Below are 24,022 nucleotides of genomic sequence, written 5' to 3'. Positions count from 1 at the left end.
TTAATGACTGTTTCTTGGAGCAGGTAGTCCTGGAACCCACAAGGGGCGAGGCAATTCTTGATTTCGTCTTAAGTGGTACACAGGATCTGATCCACGATGTGAATATAGCTGAATCATTGAGTAATAGTGACCATAATGTAATTACATTTAATATCTTTGTGGGGGGGAATACTGAAGAAACCCATCACAGTAGCATTTAACTTCAAAAAGGGGAACTACAGAAAAACGAAGAAGCTAGTTAAACAGAAATTAAAAGAAATAGTCACAAGAGTGAAATGCCTGCATGCGGCATGGAAACTTTTTAAAAACACCGTAAGAAAGGCTCAAATTAAATGTATAACCCAAATTAAAAAAAATAAAACCAGTAAGAGGCTAAAAAAATGCCACCATGGCTAAACAGAGTAAAAGAGGTGTTTATAGCGGTGAAAAAAACTTTTAAAAATTGGAAGTCATAGCCTGCTGCGGAAAATAGAAAGGAACATAAACTCTGGCAAATCAAGTGTAAAAGTATAATGAGGCAGGCCAAAAAAAGAATTTGAAGAGCAACTAGCAAAAAACCCAAAAACTAACAGCAATTTTTTTTTTTTTTTTTAAAGTTCATCAGAAGCAGAAAGCCTGCCAAACCATCAGTGGGGCCACTGGACGATCAAGGTACTAAAGGAGCACTCAAGGAAGACAAGGCCATTGTGGAGATGCTAAATGAATTCTTCACATTGGTCTTCACTGGAGAGGATGTCGGGAAGAAACCCACATCAGAGCTATCCTTTCTGGGGGACAAAATCTGAAGTACAGCCCCACACTGATGCACAAATAGAAGAGATTTTGAACAAATTAATAAATTAAACAGTAATAAGTCACCAGGACCAGATGATATTCACTCAAGAGTTCTGAAGGAACTCAAATGTGAAACTGCAGAACTACCAACTGTGGTATGTAACCTATTGCTTAAATCGGACTTTGTACCAGATGTCTGGAGAATAGGTAATGTAATGCCAATTTAAAAAAAAAAAAAAAAAGGGCTCCAGAGGCAATCCTGGCAATTACAGGACGGTAAGTCTAACTTCAGTACCAGGCAAACTGGTTGAAACTATAATAAAGAACAGAATTGTCAAACACAGAGATGAACTCTATTTTGGGGAGGGTCAACATGGTTTTTGTAAAGGGAAATCCTCACCAGTCTATTAGAATTCTTTGAGGGTGTCAAACATGTGGACAAGGGAAATAGTGTACTTGGAATTTTAGAAAGCTTTTGACAAGGTCCCTCACCAAAGGCTCTTCAGCCAACTAAGCAGTCATGTGATAAGAGGGAAGGTCCTCTCATGGATCAGTAACTGGTTAAAAGATAGGAAACAAAGGTTAGGAATAAATGGCCAAGTTTTTTTTTTAGGGGAGAGAGGTAAATAGAGTCCCCCCCAAAATGTGTTCTGGGACCAGTGCTGTTCAACATATTCATGGAAATAGGGGTAAACCCCAAAGGTGGCAAAGTTTGCAGGAGATACAAAATTACCCAAGATAGTTAAGTCCAAAGCAGGCTGTGAAGAGTTACAAAGGGACCTCACAAAACTGGGTAACTGGACAACAAAATGGCAGATGAAATTCAGTGTTGATAAATGCAAAGTAATACACATTGGAAAACATAATCCCAATTATACATACAAAATGATGAGGTCTAAATTATCTGTTATTACTCAAGAAAGATCTTGGAGTCATTGTGGATAGTTCTCTGAAAACATCTGTTCAATGTGCAGCGGCAGCCAAAAAAGCTAATAAAATGTTAGGCACTATTAGGAAAGGGATAGAAAATATAATGCCACTATATAAATCCATCGTGCATTCACACCTGGAATACCGAGTGCAGTTCTGGTCGCCCCATCTCAAAAAGGCTATTCTGGAATTGGAAAAAGTACAGAGAAGGACAACAAAAATGATCAGGGGTATGGAACCGCTTCCATATGAGGAGAGATTAAAGAGACTGCAGAAGTTCATCTTAGAAAAGAGATGACCAAGAGGGGATAAAATAGCGGTCTATACAATTACAGAAAGTGAATAAGGAAGTGTTATTTACCCCTTCACGTAATTCAAGAACCAGACGTCACCCAATGAAATTGATAGGCAGCAGGTATAAAACAAACAAAAGGAAGTACTTCTTCACACAACACACATTCACCCTGTGGAACTCATTGCCAGGGGATGTTGTGAAGACCAAAAGTATAACTGAGTTCAAAAAAGAATTAGATAAGTTCATGGAGGATAGGTCCATCAACAGCTATTAGGCAAGTGGTCAGGGACGCAACCCTATGCTCTGGTGTCCCTAAATATCTGACTGCCAGACACTGGGACTGGATGACAGGATGGATCACTGGATAAATTGCCCCATTCTGTTCACTCCCTCTGAAGCAACTGGCACCAGTCACTGTCAGAAGACACGATACTGAGCTAGATGGACCATTGGTCTGACCCAGTAGAGCCATTCTTATGTGCTTATGAAAATAATATACTTATGACACTACATCAGACAATGGTGGAGTGTCATAGGACATACTATGTCCTGTTTTAGTAATTTAATTGTAAGAATGATTTAGCAGAGATAGAAATGGTCCAGAGAAGAGCAGCTGGGATCTACATTTAGCAAGAAATTCCAAAGACTAGAATTATTTAGCTGGAAAGAAGAGTTGGCAGGGGCTAGATTTAGAGATTCAAAATTACAAAAGTCAAAGGAAAAAAATGACTGATTTTTCCTTTAAACTCTGTCTAAAACCTTAAGAATATGGGGACACTGCATAATTAAAGGACAGGAAATACAGAGCCAACAAAAGAAAATACCTCTTTTCACTCTTCTGCAACAGGCTGAGACAAATGTAGCGAAGAGAGGACCAGCATAGTAACAGATACTATGGTCCAGCCCCCAGCCCACCAATGCCCTACCTGCCCCCAAGCTCAATGAGCTGCGGGGAGCCATGCTCTCATGCAATGGGTGTGGACAGGATCATCACTGAACTGCCACAGGAGTTCATAAGAAGTCAAAGTCAGTGTGTTTTTAAACATCCTGCTTCTTCAAACCAAAGTTCATTTTAAACAGACACTGAAAACGTGTCTGTGCAACAAATATGAATGGATGCTAGTTTTGCTTCCTGGCCATGACAAGCCAGAGGATTAGGATTCTTTCACTGTCACAAGTCATCACACCAGCTAGACTAATAGATCAAATGAGGTGATCCTATATATGAATTTCTTTTGCCCTGGAGACATCATTCTAAAATGCTGTTTTCTTTCTGAGGCAAGCATCACTTACCATGTCCATTATCAAATGACCACAAATGAAACACCTGTCAGCTGACTGCTGGAAACCTGAATACTGCAAGGAGAAAAAATTGGCTTAACATTTTACAAGGCTGGGTAACACACACACTTTGTATGATGGGGAGTGATCTGTCTTACTCTGCTCAGCACTCCTTAATGAAGCAAAGCTTCCTTTTGTTTTGTCTAAACAAATATTGGGTAGGCCTCATTAGAATGTCTCAAAGTTACAGTGTCAGATTTTCAAAGTTAAGAGGGTCTGTAAATTTCCATAACTCTAGGGTGCTAATTTAAGTTTAAATTGAGTTTAACATATGTGAGCAAATACCAGAGGTGCACATGCAAATCAGGGATCTACTGATAATGCATGTGTGCTTACTGGACCATGTACGTGCAAATATCAGGTATTATGCATGTACATCTCGTATTTATATGTGTAAATTAGGTGTACACCTATAGAACCTGGCCTAATTTGAAAATCCGGCCCGCAATCTCACTAGGTTCATAAATGTAAACTTGGAGGGCCAAATTCTACCTTTATTTATGCTGGTATAAATGTGGCATAAATATCACTGAAGTCAATGGCACTGTCCCAGCTTAGTGCTGGTATAATTCAGAATAGAATTTGGCCCAGAGGATTATTTTTGCCAAGAACTAAACATATGGACCTGATTCTCAATTACATTAATGCCACTTTTACACCACTGCCACCAAATGTAAGAGACATCCACTTTAAATGTGCTTTACACAGCATGAGTAGTAGAAAGGGTTTTAGTGTAAATGAGCAACAAGCCCACCAAGTATTTTTAATATATCTAATTAGACTGTATGTTTTACAATGCCTGGATTATTAACATCTATTGTTTTTAAATTACACGAGAGAGAAGGAAACTAAAGAGGGACTCCTCTTCTCCCCAATAGCAATCGCTGGGGCTGATCAATAAGAGGGCACTTCGGGGGAGAAAGGGGGAAGCAGAATGAACTCACTCACTCGCTAACTAACCACCACCAAACAACAAACTAACTCACAAAACAACACAAAAATAATACAAAATAAAACAAATCACCCTCCCAAAAGTCTTAGCTAAACACCCATAATCTAATGCTTCATTAACTTATTTTTCATAGTCTTTTTTTCTCCTTTACATCCTGTTTTTTCAGTGACTTTTCTTGTACTCCAAGGACTGTCTCTGTGCCTGGAGTCCAAGGTCATTTCTGTATTCTAAGGCTATTGCTGCATTTCTGTGCCACCCAGATGCACCTACATAGGGACCACCAACCACTCCATAAATGATCAGAGGGACTGCTTCTAGAGCAATGCTGTTAACATAGTTCAGCCCAGTACCCAAAGTAAGTGTCTGGTCCAAAGCCCATTGACATCAATGGACTTTGTAACCGGCCCTAAGTGTGCCACTTCCACAGCGTGTGAAAGAGCTGCAGAAGTCTTAATGTTGTTTCAGGGTGCTGTTATGCAGGGCACCTAAATCAGATAGGTATTTAATAAATATTTTTAAGCACTGCTCGCCCTACTCTGTCCACAGTGCATCAGGGTGTCTCATCTCTCTCAAAAATGTCCAGTCAGAGAAAGTTGATAGGAAGGGGAAAATCTGTTCCCTTGCTTGTTTCTCTCTCTCTCAGTTTATCATGCCCTCATCCCCACCATATCTGAACATACAACCCAATCCCTTTCCGGTGAATGCTGCTTGTTGCCAGTCTTTTGCTGAAATGTCAGTTCTTGGATTCTGAGAGTTGCTTGCATTACAGTTTCTCTGAGTCACAGCATGCAAGTTGCAACAGGAGAGGCACAGGGCACAAATGCACTCACCAGAAAGTCTTCTTCACAGAACACCTTTCCGTTAACAAAATAAAAGGCTTTTCCTCTCAGTTTTCGACCTAGGGAGAAAAAAGAGGAGGGAGAAAAAAGTTAGTAGATGGATGGAAAAAAAATATACACTACCAAAAGCTGGTAAAAGAGATGCATTTGGGGCAGTATCTGTCTTTTTGGTTTCCGTTTGTGCAGCACCTAGCAAAAATGGGGCACTAGTTCTTGACTAGAGCTCTTAGGTGCTATTGTCATGACAATAATTATGATTATGATTACTATTATCATCCAACTGAGCTGAATGCTAGAAACTATTCCAGGCCTAGAATATCACTAACCAGGTTTTCTTTTTAATGACAGTCCTGTGATCTTTGGATTCTAATCACTGTGTTGCAACAAGGGTGATTTCAACAATGAGAGTTTCACATTCCATGTGGCTAGATGGTTATTAAAGTCTCAATGTCCTTTTATCGAATAAAACTTACCTAAGAAACGACCTCAGCACAACATACTGCTTAATGCCACAAAATACCATCTCCCACACTCCTCTCTGAAACTAAGTGAGAGAGGGAAGCAGTAGGGATAGTTTGCTGATTCACTCTGGAAGCCACCGCTGGTGAGTGGTTAGGTAAATAAGGGTATGTGAACAGGGGTTTATCTATACTAGACTTTATTTCTTTAAAATTTCCCACCAGTGCTGTTCCACCAGTAGGAGCATGTCTTTAGGTGGACTAAGGCACTTGCAGCTGTCAGCATTTTAAACACCAAATCATCTGGACCTGCTCTGAGCAGAGTTAGGCACCAAAACGGCTAAAAGCCTGACTGGACTATACTAGCATGCCCATTATTGCTACTGCCTTGGGAGTTGTGCTGGTTCTAGCAATGGTGTGATTTTTTTTTCCCCCTGGGGAAAAAAAGAGCTTTTTTTGCATTCATTTTTAGAGTACCTCTAGTGTCTCTTTACAATCCACTTTCCCCGTTAAGGCTGTGACATTATCCTCTAAAGTGGCAGCTGATCTGCTTGTGTATCTGTCGGAGGTAAACTGTTACAAAACCTGCTGCAATTTCCAAGGAGGAACCCTGCAGCCAGCATTCCTGATTAGAAAGTACATGGCCAGAGTCTGATTTCAGACACATACATGGAACTTCAGCAAGGAAAAGGCAGTATAATTCTAGGAGCAGAATGTACAACATCCCATTTGATACATTACATAGGGTAAATACGGTCTAAGAAAACAAATATTGCCAGATTATTGTAGGTTGCTGTGCTTAGAGCGTAAGTTGCTAGGCATAGGATTTATGTTTTCCTCTACGTTCTGTGCAGCACGAAGCACATTTCTGGCACTCGCAAAATAATAATGCTACTCACTGTAACATACAGAATTAACAAAGGCAGACAACAGAATGAAGCAACATAATTAAAGTGTAATCAGTTTCATGGTGTGTACACCAGAGGGCGCTTTCAGACAGGCCAGAAAACACCATGTACCACTAGTTAGGAAATCAAATGCTTGAAATCCTGGCCCTATTGAGGGCCATGGAAATTTTGCCAATGACTTCAATTGGGCCAGGATTTCACCCTTTGTCTTTAGTGCTTGATCTGGAGGAGGACAAAGAAGGGAAAAGAATATTGCAGCTGCATTTCTTGAAAAGTCAGCCACTGTTTGCTCATGCAACAGCCAATTTTATCAGCAGCATGGACAGGTAACAAGTGCATCTGAAGGGACTAGCTATGATAGAAGAACCACCATGTAATGGGGTTTTCTGTCACACTTAAGGACAACTGGGTTACGATAGGTTTTTATTGCCAGGTTGGATGGGAAAGCACAGCTTGATAACTACGTGAGGGAATGATGTTCCAGTTTAGCTCTTAGCCTTGCCCCCAAAAGACTGTTCACAGCAAGGTCAAATAGTTTCAGACAGCCTCTACAGGAAACCGGACATCATGTTTCAAAATCCCACTGGGTAGAAGCCTGTCAAACCATGGGGGGGGTGGGGGGAGTTCATGCTTGTACAGAACACACATTTCTGTGAGCAAACACAGGTTTGCACTCTGGGTACAAGCAGAATTTAATGATGCAGCTCACTTTGACAATTTGACTCTCCAAATCAACTAGCATGGAGCATACAAACATGAACTACAGCAGACTTCAAGGCCAGTGAACGTAGCAGTATATGTAGTATGGGACATTATGAAACAAGGACACGTCCAACCACTGCTATGATTCCTTAACAAGCAGTCTTTGTTGACCAGAGGACCACCCCACTAATAACCCAAACCTTCTCCCGGGGGTTAACGTTCTCCCTGCATACAGCAGTCACAGACATACCCACAGCAGAAACACCTGCTGCAGAAGACAGAAGAATAGCCATGGTAGGTTCAGGCTGCCTTGCAGAGGTGCACTAGGGGTGAAAGAGATGGTGCAGGGAGCTCCCTTGCTCCCTAGCCTATGCTTGCAGGAAATGGCCATAATGCTGCAGGTGTGGAGGAGCTGCTGCAGGAGGAGGAGCTGCAGAAGCTGTTTCAGAGGGGATTTGGTCTTGGCTCCCCACCCGGCACCACTCAGTTCTGAGAGGGCTGCACCGGAGGGAGCACACGTGACATCAGTCGCACAGGTGCAGCAAGAGTTGCTGCTCGGTGTGCTCTCCCCAGCTCCTTGGCAGCACTGTGCATAGGAAGACGTGCCTCTTTCCAAGCCACTGCACCACTCCACCTCCATCACACGCACTATGCGTTCTAAGAGCCGTTATCTGGTCCATCATTTTTAAAGCATTCTCAGTTAATCATGAATCTCTGTCCTGGGGAAACGAAAAGCAGAACAGCAGCACAGGCCTGCAATCTTTCACCAGCCCAATAAGACCCCAGAGAGAAGGATGGCATAATCAATGGTTGTGTCTACATGCAGGCTGGCACCCAAATAACTAAATGGGCTTTAATCTACACCATGTGCTGTGCTGGTGCAAGTCTGTGTGTGTGGACACCCTTATTTCAGCACAAAAACACCCAGTTTCTGTTGTGCTGAAGTTGATATTTTACTGAGTTAAGCAAAATCAAAACAGAACATTGATTCCACAGTAAGAGTGTCCATACACTGACTTATACTGAAATAAGACAAGGTGTAGATTACAACCCATTCAGTCATTTGGGTGCTAGTTTGTGTGCAGATCTGTCCTACACAGGCACTGATTTTGATGGAGGGTTTGGTCAGCGGGGAGATGAGGAACAGAAGAGAGCTGTAATGAGACAATACTTCAGCTACTAATGATTATTTAGAATGTGATTGCCAAGTAGCTTCATGAGCAATTTAACAAGAGGCCAAAACAAGCAGTCCTAACTCAGAAAAATTGCCCACTGATTTCAACAGCAGTTTTGCCAGAGTATAGGTGTCAGGGTTGGGACCTACATAGCTAATTAAAAAACAAGAATTGAAACATTCAACTTAAAAAAATAAGTTACAAGCTAGCACACACAGTAGCATATCAAAACGCGAAGATGTCCAAAGGACTGTCCTGCTATCTGTAATGTATCTCCATAAAGACAGCTTGGAGAGGAGGAGGGGAAGAGGCTGAGGGAGAGAGAGAAAAGGCAGCAAAGCTGTGCCTGTTTCCGGATGAAGGCCCTGACCTGTGTGCTGGTGATACCCATTGCAACAGAGGGACACAGGTTGAGTTGCTGCCACAGTCATTCTTTGACAATGACAAAATGTATTTTGCAGGCATCGTACGCTGTGCGTATTTTTAACCCCCTGACCCTTGCAGTCAAGGTTTATTACAGCAATCCCCAGTGGGGTCACAATTAATGTTCTGTGTCAATGTTTTCTTTATAAGCTCCTTTAGCAGCATGATAAGTCCCTTTGGAAGGTATTTATAATTTGGTGGTCAAAATTTGAAGTGGACAGATGCACAAGAGGTGCTACTCCCATGAATGCTTTACAGGAAAATAAAGTCAATTTTTTAAAATTGTTTTTGCTTTAGGGGAAGGGACAGAGGGGATTATTTAATTTTTAGCTCCTCTCTCGCCTCACCCCAACCTTCTTCTTCTCTAATCATCTGGCAGAAATTTAATGAGAAATTTTTCAAGTGACTACATAAATGGCGCCCATAAACACGTCCATGCAGCAATTGCATGCACAGAACCCCCAAGTGTGCACACAAATCAGGGAACTGCATACGCAAACAAGGCAGACATGAAAGGATTTATGCTCACAACATCCTTCTGAAGTAGGGAATTATCCCCATTTAACAGATACACAGAGACTGACTTCCCCAACATCACACAGGAAATCAATGGTGGAGCTAGGAATTGAAATATCTCTGGTCCTAGGCCAGTGCCTTAAACCATAAGGCTACCCATCCTCCCTGCTACTTGTTTTGAGTATACAAGTGTAAGACTTTGTGCAGTAGATGCATGTGCATTTTTTCCAGGCACCAACAGAAACCATAGATATACCAGAAGCACATGACAGGTCTAATAGACAGAACACATATGCCCATATTTAAAAATTTGACTCTTACTTCTCAGAAGTAGGACTGTCAAGCGATTAAAAAAATTAATCACGATTAATCGTGCTATTAAACATCACTTATTTACATATCTTTGGATGTCTTCTAGATTTTCAAATATATTAATTTCAATTACAACATAGAATATAAAGTATACAGTGCTCACTTTATTTTTTTTGTTACAAATATTTGCACTGTAAAAAACAAAAGAAATAGTATTTTTCAATTCATTTAATACAAGTACTGTAGTGCAATCTCCATCATGAAAGTTGAACTTACAAATGTAGAATTATGTACAAAAAATAACTGCATTCAAAAATAAAACAATGTAAAACTTTAGATCCTACAAGTCCTACGTCAGCCAATCGCTCAGACAAACAAGTCTGTTTACATTTGCAGGAGATAATGCTGCCCACTTCTTGTTTACAATGTCACCTGAAAGTGAGAACAGGCATTTGCATGGCACTGTTGTAGCTGGAGTCACAAGATATTTACATGCCAGATGCGCTAAAGATTCGTATGTCACTTCATGCTTCAACCACCATTCCAGAGGACATGGGTCCATGCTGATGATGGGTTCTGCTCGATAATGATCCAAAGCAGAGTGGACTGACACATGTTTATTTTTATCATCTGAGTCAGATGCCACCAGCAGAAGGTTGATTTTCTTTTTTGGTGATTTGTGTTTGGTAGTTTCCGCATCTGAGTGTTGCTCTTTTAAGACTTCTGAAAGCATTCTCCATACCCCGTCCTTCTCAGATTTTGGACGGCACTTCAGATTCTTAAACCTTGCGTTGAGTGCTGTAGCTATCTTTAGAAATCTCACATTGGTACCTTCTTTGCATTTAGTCAAATCCGCTGTGAAAGTGTTCTTAAAACAAACATGTGCTGGGTCATCATCCGAGACAACCATAACAAGAAATATATAGCAGAATGCGGGTAAAACAAAGCAGGAGACATACAATTCTCCCCCAAGGAGTACAGTCACAAATTTAACTGATGCATTATTTTTTTAATGAGCGTCATCAGCATGGAAGCATGTCCCCTGGAAAGGTGGCCAAAGCATGAAGGGGCATACGAATGTTTAGCATATCTGGCACGTAAATACCTTGCAATGCCAGCTACAAAAGTGCCATGCAAACACCTGTTCTCACTTTCAGGTGACATTGTAAATAAGACGCAGGCAGCAGTATCTCCCATCAATGCAAACAAATGCGTTTGTCTTAGCGATTGGCTGAACAAGAACTGAGTGGACTTGTAGGCTCTAAAGTTTTACATTGTTTTGTTTTTGGGTGCAAAAAAAAATCTACATTTGTAAGTTACACTTTCATGATAAAAGAGATTGCACTTCAGTACTTGTATGAGGTGAACTGAAAAATACTATTTATTTTATTTTTTACAATGCAAATATTTGTAATAAAAATAATAATATAAAGTGAGCACTGTACACTTTGTATTCTGTGTTTTAATTGAAATCAGTATATTTTCAAATGTAGAAAAACCTCCAAAATATTTAATACATTTCAACTGGTATTCTATTGTTTAATGTGTGATTAATTGTGATTAATTTTTTTGAGTTAATCACATGAGTTAACTGCGATTAATCGACAACCTTACTTAGAAGGCTTTCATTTTATTTTACTGAGTCAATGTGTTGGCGTCCCTAAGTAGCAAAATAGTATGCAAATCTCAAATAAAGCAAAGCCTTTCAAAAAGTTATACTCTGGGGTCCTCCTCATGCACCTCAGCACAAGGGTCCTGTGGAGCACAAGCCCCACTGAAGTCATTTCAGCAAGTGGTAGGATCGGGGCCTTATACAGTAAAACCTCAGAGTTACGAACACCAGCGTTACGAACTGACCGGTCAGCCACACACCTCATTTGGAATCAGAAGTATGCAATCAGGCAGCAGCAGAGACAGGGGCAAAAAAATGCAGCACAGTACTGTGTTAAACGTAAACTACTAAAAATATAAAGGGAAAGTTTTAAAAAAAAGATTTGACAAAGTAAGGAAACTGTTTCTGTGCTTGTTTCATTTAAATTAAGATGGTTAATAGCAGCATTCTTCTTCTGCACAGTAGAGTTTCAAAGCTGTATTACGTCAATGTTCAGTTGTAAACTTTTGAAAGAACAAACAATGTTTTGTTCAGAGTTACGAACAACCTCCATTCCTGAGCTGCTCGTAACTCTGAGGTTCTACTGTATACTATATCAATGGTTCTCAATTTCTCCAGACTACTGTACCCCTTTCACGGGGCAGATTTGTCTTGTGTACCTCAAGTTTCACCTCACTTAAAAACTACTTGCTTATAAAATCAGACATAAAAATACAAAAGTTTCACAGCACACTATTACTGAAAAATTGCTTACTTTCTCTTTTTTATCATATAATTATAAAATAAATCATGAACCACCCCCCCAGGTTAAGAAATACGGGTATAGTATATAGAGCAGTATAAACAAGTCATTGTCTGTATGAAATTTTAGTTTGTACTCACTTCACTAACACTTTTCATGTTGTCTGTTGTAAAACTAGGCAAATATCTAGATGAGTTGACGTACCCCTGGTTGAGAACCACTGTACTACATCTTAAAACTGGCATCAGATCAAGAGGTCAGAAAGCTGGATGTAATTTTTCATTCCAACTTTTTCTTTTAAAAATCCATGTCTCAAATACTGAAGAGATTACATTGATATGGTTGCTGAAATGATGCCCTTGCTTGCCCATTAGAATGTTTGTTTCATGGATTGCCACTCTGAGAACTAAATACTATAATGATCTTTGGCTTGAATTGCTGGCTCCTGGCAATATTTCACCATCACTTCGCTCGGTTATTGGCAAAAACATACTAGACAATTAAAATGTTTCCACACCTCTACCATCCCATCCATCTCTGGCGGTCATTACAGGATTTCTCAGTCCTACCCATGATAAGAGTTTTGATCCTCACACCTCTATGTATTCATCAGTCCTATCTAGGATATCTAATCCATTTAGCTATGGGACCTATCAGATGACTGTCACTATGGCATTTAAGCACTGCGTCAGTACTACCTATAACTGTGTCAGTCGTATCTTTATGCTCCAACAAGCACTCTTTGTTCTGCAATTGGTAGTAACCATACAGTCAGGCTGAACTTCCAGGATGCTAATGCTTTTTGGCCACGATAATCTCAAATTATGGATCTTGCACTTTAAAGTTTATATCTTCATAAAACTCTGAATCTGCTACTGCTCCCACAGAGGCCATCTGGAGATTTGCCCTAGACCTCCGTAGAAGCTGGATTGAACCCTGAGAGTTTAATTTTGTCCAAAGGCTTTTTAAACTGGTTTCACATTAATTAGCATCAGTGGTTATGCTGGTTTAAAAGGAAACCAGGATCACAAGTCCCTGTCCAAAGGTAAAAAGTTATTGTGTGCCACAAAAGTTTTCATCTCAATGTGTATAATTAGAAGCCTATCCATCTTAGCATAGCTCTCCAGTTATAAAACCAACCTTCTGCTGTAATTACAGCTGGCAGTTTTGTTTTTTTTAAAGCAAAAGATTTAAGTTCATGGAGGCTATAACCTCCAAATTATCCACGTGGCTGGCAATCTAGAAAATGACAGGATTCTAAGAATTAAAAAGACAAGAGCAATGGATGATCCTTGCTGAGCCTGGGAGCCATGGAGTAAAGCTGCAGTTTCCTATTCCTTTTTTGTTTCCCTCAGTAAAACTCAGATTGTAGGCCCCACTCTCAGGCAGCACAGACTGGTTGCAGACCTCTAGCTGGAATTCCTCCAGGTCCTACACCACACTCCCTGTAGCCCCTTGCGCAAGGGATGTTTCAGAGGCAGGGAAGCACAATGAGCGCCAGCAGTCCCCTGCTGATGAATGATACCTTGGGGACCATCACCGGATGCCACATGCTAGAGCCACTTTTATGATGCGCTAACCTGTGCCTCAGGCCAGGCAGAGAATCAGGAAGGCTAGCTCCTTACTAAGGAATGGAAGGAACGAGAGCAGCAGAATAAAGACAAAGGGCTTCAAAAAAGCAGACTTCAACAAATGCAGGGACCTGGTAGGTAAGGTCCCACATGAAGAAAATCTAAGACAAAAAGAAGTTCTGGAGAGCTGGCAGTTTCTCAAGGAGACAGTATTAAGGCACAACTGCAAACTACCCCGAAGGAAAGGCAGGAAGAATAGTAAGAAGGTATGGCTCCATCAGGAGCTCTTTAATAAACTGAAAATCAAAAAGAAATGCTACAAAAACTTGAAACACGTACAAATCACTATGGAGGAGTACAAAAGAATAGCACAAGTATGTAGAAACAAAATCAGAAAAGCTAAGACTCAAAATGAGTTACACCTAGCATGGGACATAAAAGGCAATAAACAGCAGTTCTTTAAATACGCTAAGAGCAAGAGAAATAGGAAGGAAGTACAGGTTCTCTACTTAGTGGGGAAGGAGAGCTGATGACATCAAGAAAGCTGAGGTGTTCTATTTTACTTCAGTCTTAACTAAAAAAGGTTAATGGTGACAAGATACTAAAACACAATTAATATTAAACAACAAAGGGGAAGGAATGCAAACCAAAATAGGGAAATAATAGTTTAAACAATATTTAGATAAGTTAGATGTATTCAAGTCACCAGGGCCTGATGAAATTCATCCTAGCGTACTTAAGGAACAAGCTGAAGCAATCTTGGAACCTTTATAAATTATTTTTGAGAACTCATGGAGGATGGGTGAAGTCCCAGGAGACTGGAGAAGGGCAAACACACTATATTTAAAAAGGGGAACAAGGAGTACCCAGGGAATTATAGATCAGTCTGTCAAACTTCAGTACCTGGAAAGATACTAGAACAAATTATTAAACAATCAATTTGTAAGCACCTGGAGGATAATATGGTTATGAGGAACAGCCAGCATAGATTTGTCAAGAACAAATCATGCCAAACCAACCTAATTCCCTTCCTTGGCAGGGTTATGAGCCAAGTGGATGGGCGGGAAGCAGTAGACTTGATATATCTTGATTTTAATAAGGCTTTTGATGTAGTCCCACATGACATTCTCATAGGAAAATGGCCTAGATGGAGTTACTATATGGTGGGCATACAACCAGTTGAAAGTCTGTACTCAAAGTGTAGTCATCAATGGTTTGTTAGCAAACTCACAGGGCGTATCTAGTGGGGTCCTGTGGGGGTGTCAGTCCTATTCTATATTTTCCTTAATGGCTGGATAATGGAGTGGAGTGAATTATTATAAAATATGCAGTCGACACTAAGATGGGAGGAGTTGCAAGCACTTTGGAGGAGAGGATTAGTATTCAAAACAAACTTGACAAATTGGAGAATCAGTCTGAAATCAACAAGATGAAATTCAATAAAGAAAAGCACAAAGTACTTCACTTAGGAAGGAAAAATCATATAGACAATTACAAAACAGGGAATACCTGGCTAGCTCAGCGTTTCCCAAATGCGGCCACTAGGGGCTTTTCTTGAGGCCATAGCCTCCTGGGCAGTGACTGGGGATGGGGCAAATCAGTGGTTCCTCCCTTTGGGCTGCAAGGAAGGGTTGGGCCCTGCCCCGTTCTGGAGCCACAAGCGCCAGAGGAACAGACAGCTGGTGAGTTCCCCACCTTACCGGGGGCAGTGGGGCTCTGGCTTCCAGCTTCAGCCTTGAGGCTCCGACCGTGGGGCTTCGGGCTCTAGGTTTTGGCTGCATAGTGGCGGGCTCCATTTCCCTGGCCTCACAACTCCTTGCCCCCACTGCTGCCCCCATCCCCTCACCCATCCACCCCATCACCCCTGGCCCCTGCTGTCTCCCTACCCACCTCCCCATCCAGGGCTTAATTTGTCCCCCCAGCTTGCCAGTGCTGAGTAAGTCTGCTGTGAAAAGGGGTAGGTGTATGTTTGTAAATATCACTCATCACTGTCTCAGAGCTAGCTAACAAGTCTGCTGCTGTGAAAAGTGATATTAACAAACATACAAATATCACTTTTCACAGGAGCAGACTTAGCTAGAAAGTCTAAAAAAAAAATCCCACAACCAACAAAGCAAAAGAAACAACAACAACAAAACATAAGAACATACAGAACACCGTATTTGTGTTTCTATTCTGTTTAGGTCCAGTAAGGAAGAGAGACAACTGTACATTAATTAATTATATTATTATTATTATTGAGTCTGCAAATAAAAACCCTACATAAATAAATTACTATGATTTGGACATATATATGTGCATATTTATTTGTTTTTCCTAAATTTATTATGTATTTTAGGAAAAACCGTCATAGTGGCCACCAGCAGGAGTTGGTGGCCACACTCTGAGGCCACCAAAAAATTTGTGGTAAGAACCCCTGGGCTAGATGGAGGTACTGCTGAAAAGGATATGGGGGTTATAGTGGATCCCAAATTGAATCTGAGTCAACAACATGATGCAGCTGCGTAAAAGGCGAATATTCTGGACTGTATTAAACGGGAGTGTCATATGTAAGCCCTGGTCTACACTATGAGTTTAGGTCGAATTTAGCAGCGTTGGGTCAATTTAATCCTGCACCTGTCCACAAGACCAAGCCTGTTTTGTTGACTTAAAGGGCTCTGAAAATCCATTTCTGTACTCCTCCCCAGCAAGGGGTTTAGCGCGGAAATCGACCTTGCTGGGTTGAATTTGGGGTAGTGTGGACGCAATTCAATGGTATTGGCCTCCGGGAGCTATCCCAGAGTGCTCCATTGTAACTGCTCTGGACAGAACTCTCAACTCAGATGTACTGGCCAGACAGACAGGAAAAGCCCCGGGAACTTTTGAATTTCATTTCCCGTTTGGCCATCCTGGCCAGCTGATCAGCAGAGGTGACCATGCAGAGCTCATCAGCACTGGTGACCATGGAGTCCCAGAATTGCAAAAGAGCTCCAGCATGGACCGAACGGGAGGTACTGGATCTGATCGTTGGATGGGGAGGAGAATCCGTGAAGGCAGAACTCCGTTCCAAAGGATGAAATACCAATATATTTGCCAAAATCTCCAAGGGCATGATGGACAGAGACTACAACAGGGACACACAGCAGTGCCGCATGAAAATTAAGGAGCTCAGGAAAGCCTTCCAAAAAACAAAGGAGACAGACGGTCGCTCCGGGTCAGAGCCCCATACATGCCGCTTCTATGATGAACTGCACGCCATTCTAGGGGGGGCCTCTACTACTACCCCACCACTGTCCATGGACACCTGCAAGGGGGGAGTCGCACGTAACAGGGATGAGGATTTTGTGGATGAGGAAGATGAAGAGGAGGAGGCAGCTGAGGATAGCACACAGAAGGCAAGCGGAGAATCCCTTCCCCCTCGCAGCCAGGAACTGTTCATCACCCTGGAGCCAATACCCTCCCAACACGGGCTCCCGGACCATGAAGCCGGAGGAGGCACCTCTGGTGAGTGTACCTTTGTAAATAGAATACAGGGTTTAAAAGCAAGCACGTTTAATGATTAATTTTCCCTGAAGACTTAGGATGCATTCGCAGCCAGTACAGCTACTGGAAAAGTCTGTTAACGTGTCTGGGGATGGAGCGGAAATCCTCCAGGGACATCTCCATGAAGCTCTCTTGGAGGTACTCTAAAAGCCTTTGCAGAAGGTTTCTGGGAAGGGCAGCCTTATTCCATCCTCCATGGTAGGACACTTTACCACGCCAAGGGGACATTCAGAGGTGCCCATTCCTGCTGGGCTGTTTGCCTTTGGCTGAAAAGAAATCATCCCCGCTGTTAGCCACGCAGTGGGGGGTGGCCTGTTCATGCTGAGCTGTTTGTGTTTGGCTGACAGCGATCTTCCCTGATACTAGCCACGCAGTGGTGGTATGAGAAAGGAGGGTGTTGCTGTTTGAAACCATTCCCACGTTATGAAGACTGAAGAAGCTGAAATCCTTTGCCTTACCATGGCTGCCTGCAAGCCGAATTCTGTTGCCCAGCTGAGCGTGTGTGATGTCTCATACCAAACCGGCAGGCACTCAATATAAGAGGCAAAATGCGACCTTGTACCAAAAGCACATGTACTATGTGATGTGAATCGTTTGATTCAGTGTGAAATAGTCTTCCCTTTGTTCTCTAAAATGTATCTTTTAAAATACTACTCTCCCCTTTTTCCTCCGGCAGCTGCAAATGTTACTACACTCCCCCTATCATCTCCGTCCCAAAGGCTAGCGCAGATTAGAAGGCGAAAAAAACACACTTGCGATGACATGTTCTCAGAGCTCATGCAGTCCTCCAGCACTCAAAGAGCTCAGAAGAATGGATGGAGGCAAACAATGGCAGAGTCCAGAAAAGCATTAAATGAATGCAATGAGAGGAGGGAGGAGCACAATGAGAGGAGGCAGGATGCAATGCTGAGGCTAATGGGGGAGCAAACTGACATGCTCAGGTGTCTGGTGGAGATGCAGGAAAGGCAGCAGGAGCACAGACCACCGCTGCAGCCCCTGTATAACTGCCTGCCCTCCTCCCCAAGTTCCATATCCTCCTCACCCACACGCCCAAGAACATGCAGCGGGGAGGCTACGGCCACCCAGCCACTCCATCCCAGAGGATTGCCCAAGCAACAGAAGGCTGGCATTCAATAAGTTTTGAACTGTAGTGTGGCCTTGTCCTTCCCTCCTTCACCACCCCACCCGGTGCTTCCCTTCTCACCCACCCCTCCCGGGCTACCTTGCGAGTTTCCCCCCTATTTGTGTGATGAATTAATGAAGAATGCATGATTTTGAAACAATAATGACTTTATTGCCTCTGAAAGCTGTGATCCAAAGGGGGAGGTTGGCTGGCTTACAGGGAAGTAGAGTCAACCAAGGGGGCAGATTTTCATCAAGGAGAAAAACAGAATTGTCACACTGTAGCCTGGCCAGTCATGAAACTGGTTTTCAAAGCTTCTCTGATGCGCAGGGCGCCCAGATGTGTTCTTCTAAATCACCCCGATGTCTGGCTGTGCGTAATTGGCCGCCAGGTGATTTGCCTCAACCTCCCACCCTGCCATAAACGTCTCCCCCTTACTCTCACAGATATTGTGGAGCACACAGCAAGCAGCAATAACAATGGGAATGTTGGTTGCGCTGAGGTCTCACCTAGTCTGCAAACAGCGCCAGCAAGCTTTTAAAAGTCCAAAGGCACATTCTACCACCATTCTGCACTTGCTCAGCCTACAGCTGAACTGCTCCTTACTACTGTCCAGGGTGTCTGTGTATGGCTTCATGAGCCAGGGCATTAAGGGGTAGGCTGGGTTCCCAAGGATAACTATAGGCATTTCAACATCCCCAACGGTAATTTTCTGGTCTGGGAAGTAAGTTCCTACCTGTAGCTGTTCAAACAGACCAGAGTTCCTGAAGATGCGATTGTCACGCACCTTTCCCGGCCATCCCACGCTGATGTTGGTGAAACGTCCTTTGTGATCCACCAGGGCTTGCAGCACCATTGAAAAAGTACCCCTTGTGGTTTACGTACTGGCTGCCAAGGTGGTCTGGTCCCAAGATAGGGATATGTGTTCCCTCTATCGCCCCACCACAGTTAGGGAATCCCATTGCAGCAAAGCCATCCACTATGACCTGCACATTTCCCAGAGTCACTACCCTTGATAGCAGCAGCTCAGTGATTGCGCTGGCTACTTGGATCACAGCAGCCCCCACAGTAGGTTTACCCACTCCAAATTGCTTCCCAACTGACCGGTAGCCGTCTGGCATTGCAAGCTTCCAGAGGGCTATTGCCACTCGCTTGTGAACTGTGAGGGCTGCTCTCATCTTGGTATTCTTGCTCTTCAGGGCAGGGGAAAGCAAGTCACAAAGTGCCCTTACGCATGCGAAGTTTCGCAGCCACTGGGAATCATCCCAGACCTGCAACACTATGCAGTCCCACCAGTCTGTGCTTGCTTCCTGGGCCCAGAATCGGCGTTCCACGGCAGGAACCTGCCCCATTACCATCATGATTTCCAAATTGCTAGGGCCCGTGCTTTGAGAGAAGTCTGTGTCCAAGTCCTCATCACTATCATGATTGCGCTGTTGTCACCCCCTCGCCTGCTTTTGCGGGTTCTGCATGATAATGTGCGAGGTGTTTACAATGCTCACAACAGCAGCAGTGAGCTGAGCGGGCTCCATGCTTGCCATAGCATGGAGTCTGCAAGAGAGCAGAGTTGCAGCGGAAGCGGTGGATGACGATGGATGCCACGAGAATAGATGTTTATACAGAATGACGAGAGGACCTGCGAGGTGGATTCATGGCACCAGGAGAGCAGAGTTACAGCGGAAGCGGTGGATGATGACAACATGGAGAAATTTGCTATTGAGTCTGAGCTCATTTACAAGAGCAGGAGAGCAAAGCTGCAGCAGATGAGGATGGTTAGCAGTCCTACTGCACCATCTGCTTACAGCAGCACCCAGGACACAACAGCAGAGGTGATGGTGAGCTGAGCGGGCTCCATGCTTGCCGTGGTATGGTGTCTGCACGGAAAAAAGGCGCAAAACGATTGTCTGTTGTTGCTTTCACGGAGGAAGGTGCGACTGGTGACATGTACCCAAAACCACTTGCGACAATGTTTTTGCCCGATCAGGCATTGGGAGCTTAACCCAGAATTCCAGTGGGCGGCGGAGACTGCGGGAACTGTGGGATAGCTTCCCACAGTACACCGCTCTGTGAGTCGATGCTAGCCACGGTAGTGAGGACGCACTCCGCCCACTTAATGTGCTTAGTGTGGACATACGCAATCAACCGTATAAAATCGATTTCTAAAAATCGACTTCTATAAAATTGACCTAATTTCATAGTGTAGACATATGCTAAGACAGAAGGTAACTGTCTTACTCTATTCAGCACTGGTGAGACCTCACCTGGACTTCTGTGTCCAATTTTGGGAGCCACAATTTAGGAAGGATGTGGACAAACTGGAGAGAGTCCAAAGGAGAACAAGAATGATAAAAGGTTTAGAAAACCTAGCCTATGAGGAAAGGTTAACAAAATCAGATATGCTTAGTCTTGAGAAAAGAAAACTATGGCGGAGGGTTGGGGGGGGCAACCTGGTACCAGTCTTCAAATATGTTAAGGGTTTCTATAAAGAAGACTGATCAGTTGTTCTCCATGGCCACTGAAGGTAGGACAAGAAGTAATGGACTTAATCTGCAGCAAGAGAGAGATTTAGGTTAGATATTAGAAAAAACTCTATCAAGGGAGTTAAGCTCTGGAATAGGGTTCCAAGGGAGATTGTGAAATCCCCATCACTGGAGGTTTTTAAGAACAGGATGAACACACACCTGTCAGGGATGGTCTAGGTTTACTTGGTCCTGCCTCAGCACATGGGGCTGGATTTGGTGACCTCTTAAGGTCCCTTCCAGCCCTAACATTTCTACGATAGCTGGCTCCCTCATGGTCCGCAGCCTCTGCTGTGGTCATTTGAGGCTGGATGCAGCAGAGAAGCTGACCCACAATACTCAGCTACTATTTCAAATCAGTTCTTAACTAGGGTTACATGAAAGGTTCCTCTACAAACCTGAATCTACCCCAAGTCAGGGTGAGTTCAGGGTTCTCCTACCTAGCAGGCATCTCAGCTCAAGTTAGGGAAAGTTTGATGCAGGTTTGCTTGAGCTGATAGGGCAGTTTCTTCTCAGAAATGCCTATCCTTATGCCCCAAGACTCTTTTAAGGACATACATACCAATAACACTCAACATGTAAATTGCTCAGTCTCCTCTCTCTCATTTAATCACTTGGCTACAAAAAGTGCACTGTAAAAATTGCAAAACTTTGTCCGTCTACTCAGAAAACATTTGGGCCAGCAAAAAATAAAGTGGGAGAAAGGGGTCTGGATGTCTCCGAGCACAAACATGCACTCCAGCTGGAGCACATGGGAACTGAAAGGCAGGCACTGTTTAATTACAACCACAGGTGTGAGATGCAAACACAGGAAACCACAACCCGCCACGACACCATAAATAAAGCCTCCTCTCTGCTTATGGCAGATCTCTGCAATAAGCTCTCCAGCTCCACTTTATTTATTTATTTTTAACGGATCCATACACCATATACCCCAATAGCACCAAACTGTATAGATAAGGCAACTCACACTGGGAACAGAATATTACCAACGGCAGAATCCCTGCTGAGGCACATTTCTGTACACAACACTCAGTCTCTCTCTCTCTCTCTCCCCTCCGCTAGAGAGATGTTCTGTTCTCCCAACACACCAAAGACACAGGGGAACCATGTCTGTGATTCGATACTTAAGGCTGTTTACACAGGTTCCATTATCTGCCTGACTAAGCCCACAGTGCTCTAACTTTCTTTTGGGGGAGAGGGGGGAGAAGAGGGGAGGAGCTCCTTTTTCCCTTAACATTCTCATTGTGAAATGTAGCCAGAAAAAAATTGCTTTGAAAACATAAGAACGGCCATACTGGGTCAGACCAAAGATCCATCTAGCCCAGTATCCTGTCTTCCGACAGTGGCCAGTGCCAGGTGCCCCAAAGGGAATGAACAGAACAGGTAATCATTATGTGATCCATCCCCTGTCACCCATTCCCAGCTTCTGGCAAACGGAGGCTAGGGACACCATCCCTGCCTATCCTGGTTAATAGCCATTAATGGACCTATCCTCCATGAATTGATCTAGTTCTTTTTTGAACCCTGTTATAGTCTTGGCCTTCACAACATCCTCTGGCAAAGAGTTCCATAGGTTGACCTATGTGGGAAAATTTGAGGTTAACTGGATGAGGAGTTTGTGAGCTAGCAAGCTTCAAAGAAACAATTCTTTTTCACTTTTGGGGGAAAGTCTTATCTTTCACAACAAAACCCCCACCATTCAGTAGTATCGTTCCAATGGCTTGTACTAAAAAGTTATAGTTTCATGCATTTGCTTTCTGTGGAAGTACAACAGGCTATTTTTATTAAGGTTGAGTGGAAACACAGTTATTAGAGATCAATTTTCTGAAGTTCCTGAGGGTGTGTGAAGGTCTCAGTGAATACTGAAACTGTAGCTAGAAAATTTATTCTCAAACTTTTTAAGGAAATTCCTACCCCAGGAACCTTATAACAGAGATAAACTTGCAGACATATCTTCTTTAAACAAGCACACATTAGAAGAAAAAATTATTTAAAATTAAACATCAGAAAACCTGGAAGTATATTCAATTAAAAGTTCCAATCTCAGTTTCATCTTCCCCTAACTATATCTCATACTTAAACTTTGACTGCAGACCACTACTCCTCCCTTCATACACACACCAGCCACAAAATACACACATGCTTCAGAAAACTCCACACACTGGCCTGTAAGCATCAAACCCAACCACTACTTATGGGCTGAAGACCCAGCCTTCTCACATCCTGGGAGTATGGGCGTATTACTCAATGTAAAAGCCACGTCAAGCCAAGGCCTTGTATATCACCCACCTTAGCAATAATGCCCAGAAGTCCTTCTGTACCTGCAACAGGCCAAATGGATGGGTGCAGGTTATATCATCATACAACAAAAAAGCTGTACTTCTGGGATTCATACGCTATGTTTCCTGTGGCACATGGTAGGGATCCCTTGCCAGGATGCAGAGAGGGTAAGGGGCAGTTTAAGTTGGGATTGAAACAGTCATTGATTTTTCCCTCCCAGACTATTTCTGATGTTATTTGAATTCCTGTGCTCTACTGAGGTTTTTTTTTGCTTTTTGTCACATTACATACAATATAGTTTTTGCTTTGGCAATTTTATTAAGAAGTGGTCCCTTGATGGAGATGTTCATTGATACTTAAAACTTCCCCCTCTGGAGACAGGTACATTTGTCACAACTGGAAGTTAATTTGGTTGTCTTATATGGTCAAATTCAGCCCTGCTGTACGCCAGGCACCCAAAACTGAATCTGGCTCTAGTGGCCTAGTTGCCTTTGGTTTGCATTTTTAAAAAACCCACACATGTACATTTGGTACCATTGGCAGTATGCTCAAGGGAGGCCCAGCACTGGATGGACAGGGATGTCTGTCTAGAATTAAGTGCACTGGCAGACCAAGGAAGCTTACAAATATAATCACTGTTTAGTTGTAATATAGTATTACCTGGAGGTCCAAGCAAGACCAAGGCCCCTTTGCAATGGGTGCTGTACATGCAGTAGTGAGATAGCTTGAAATTAGATAGGCAGGCCAGTGATTCTAACCTAGTGCTAGTAACCTGTCCCCCTTTCACAAACATTATGTTCACCCCAGGTTTTAAAAAGAGATCAACAGAGTCAAATTCTGCCATTTGATAAAGACACACTAGTCTTGTTAATTTCCAGTAGAAGATCAGATCTTTGACCCTCATTTTGGATTTTCTGCTTTAATCTACTATTTGAACCTCTTTCCATCCCACCACCAGTTTTCTATTTTTGACTTCCTTCCTCTCCTACAATTTCCATTAGTCACTTCTTGAGCATCCTTTTTAC

The 24,022-nt window shown here is 42.9% G+C and overlaps 1 protein-coding gene across 1 annotated transcript in view; it reads right to left on the bottom strand.

Annotated features, from left to right (window-relative positions):
* The window catches only part of LIMD1 (LIM domain containing 1), a 65,750-nt gene that overhangs the window by 16,182 nt on the left and 25,546 nt on the right, over nt 1–24,022 (bottom strand). Inside the window, exons 4-5 of the mRNA XM_073333151.1 lie at nt 5,123–5,190; nt 3,293–3,355 (exon numbers count right to left, since the gene is read on the bottom strand). Coding sequence (XP_073189252.1) covers nt 3,293–3,355; nt 5,123–5,190 — 131 coding nt within the window. The remainder of the gene's footprint in view (nt 1–3,292; nt 3,356–5,122; nt 5,191–24,022) is intronic.

The sequence above is a fragment of the Lepidochelys kempii genome, chromosome 2, assembly GCF_965140265.1.
Source record: "Lepidochelys kempii isolate rLepKem1 chromosome 2, rLepKem1.hap2, whole genome shotgun sequence".
In the NCBI taxonomy this organism is placed as follows: domain Eukaryota; kingdom Metazoa; phylum Chordata; order Testudines; family Cheloniidae; genus Lepidochelys; species Lepidochelys kempii.
Note: the sequence above shows the minus strand (reverse complement) of the source record. Positions and strands in the feature narration are given on the sequence as shown.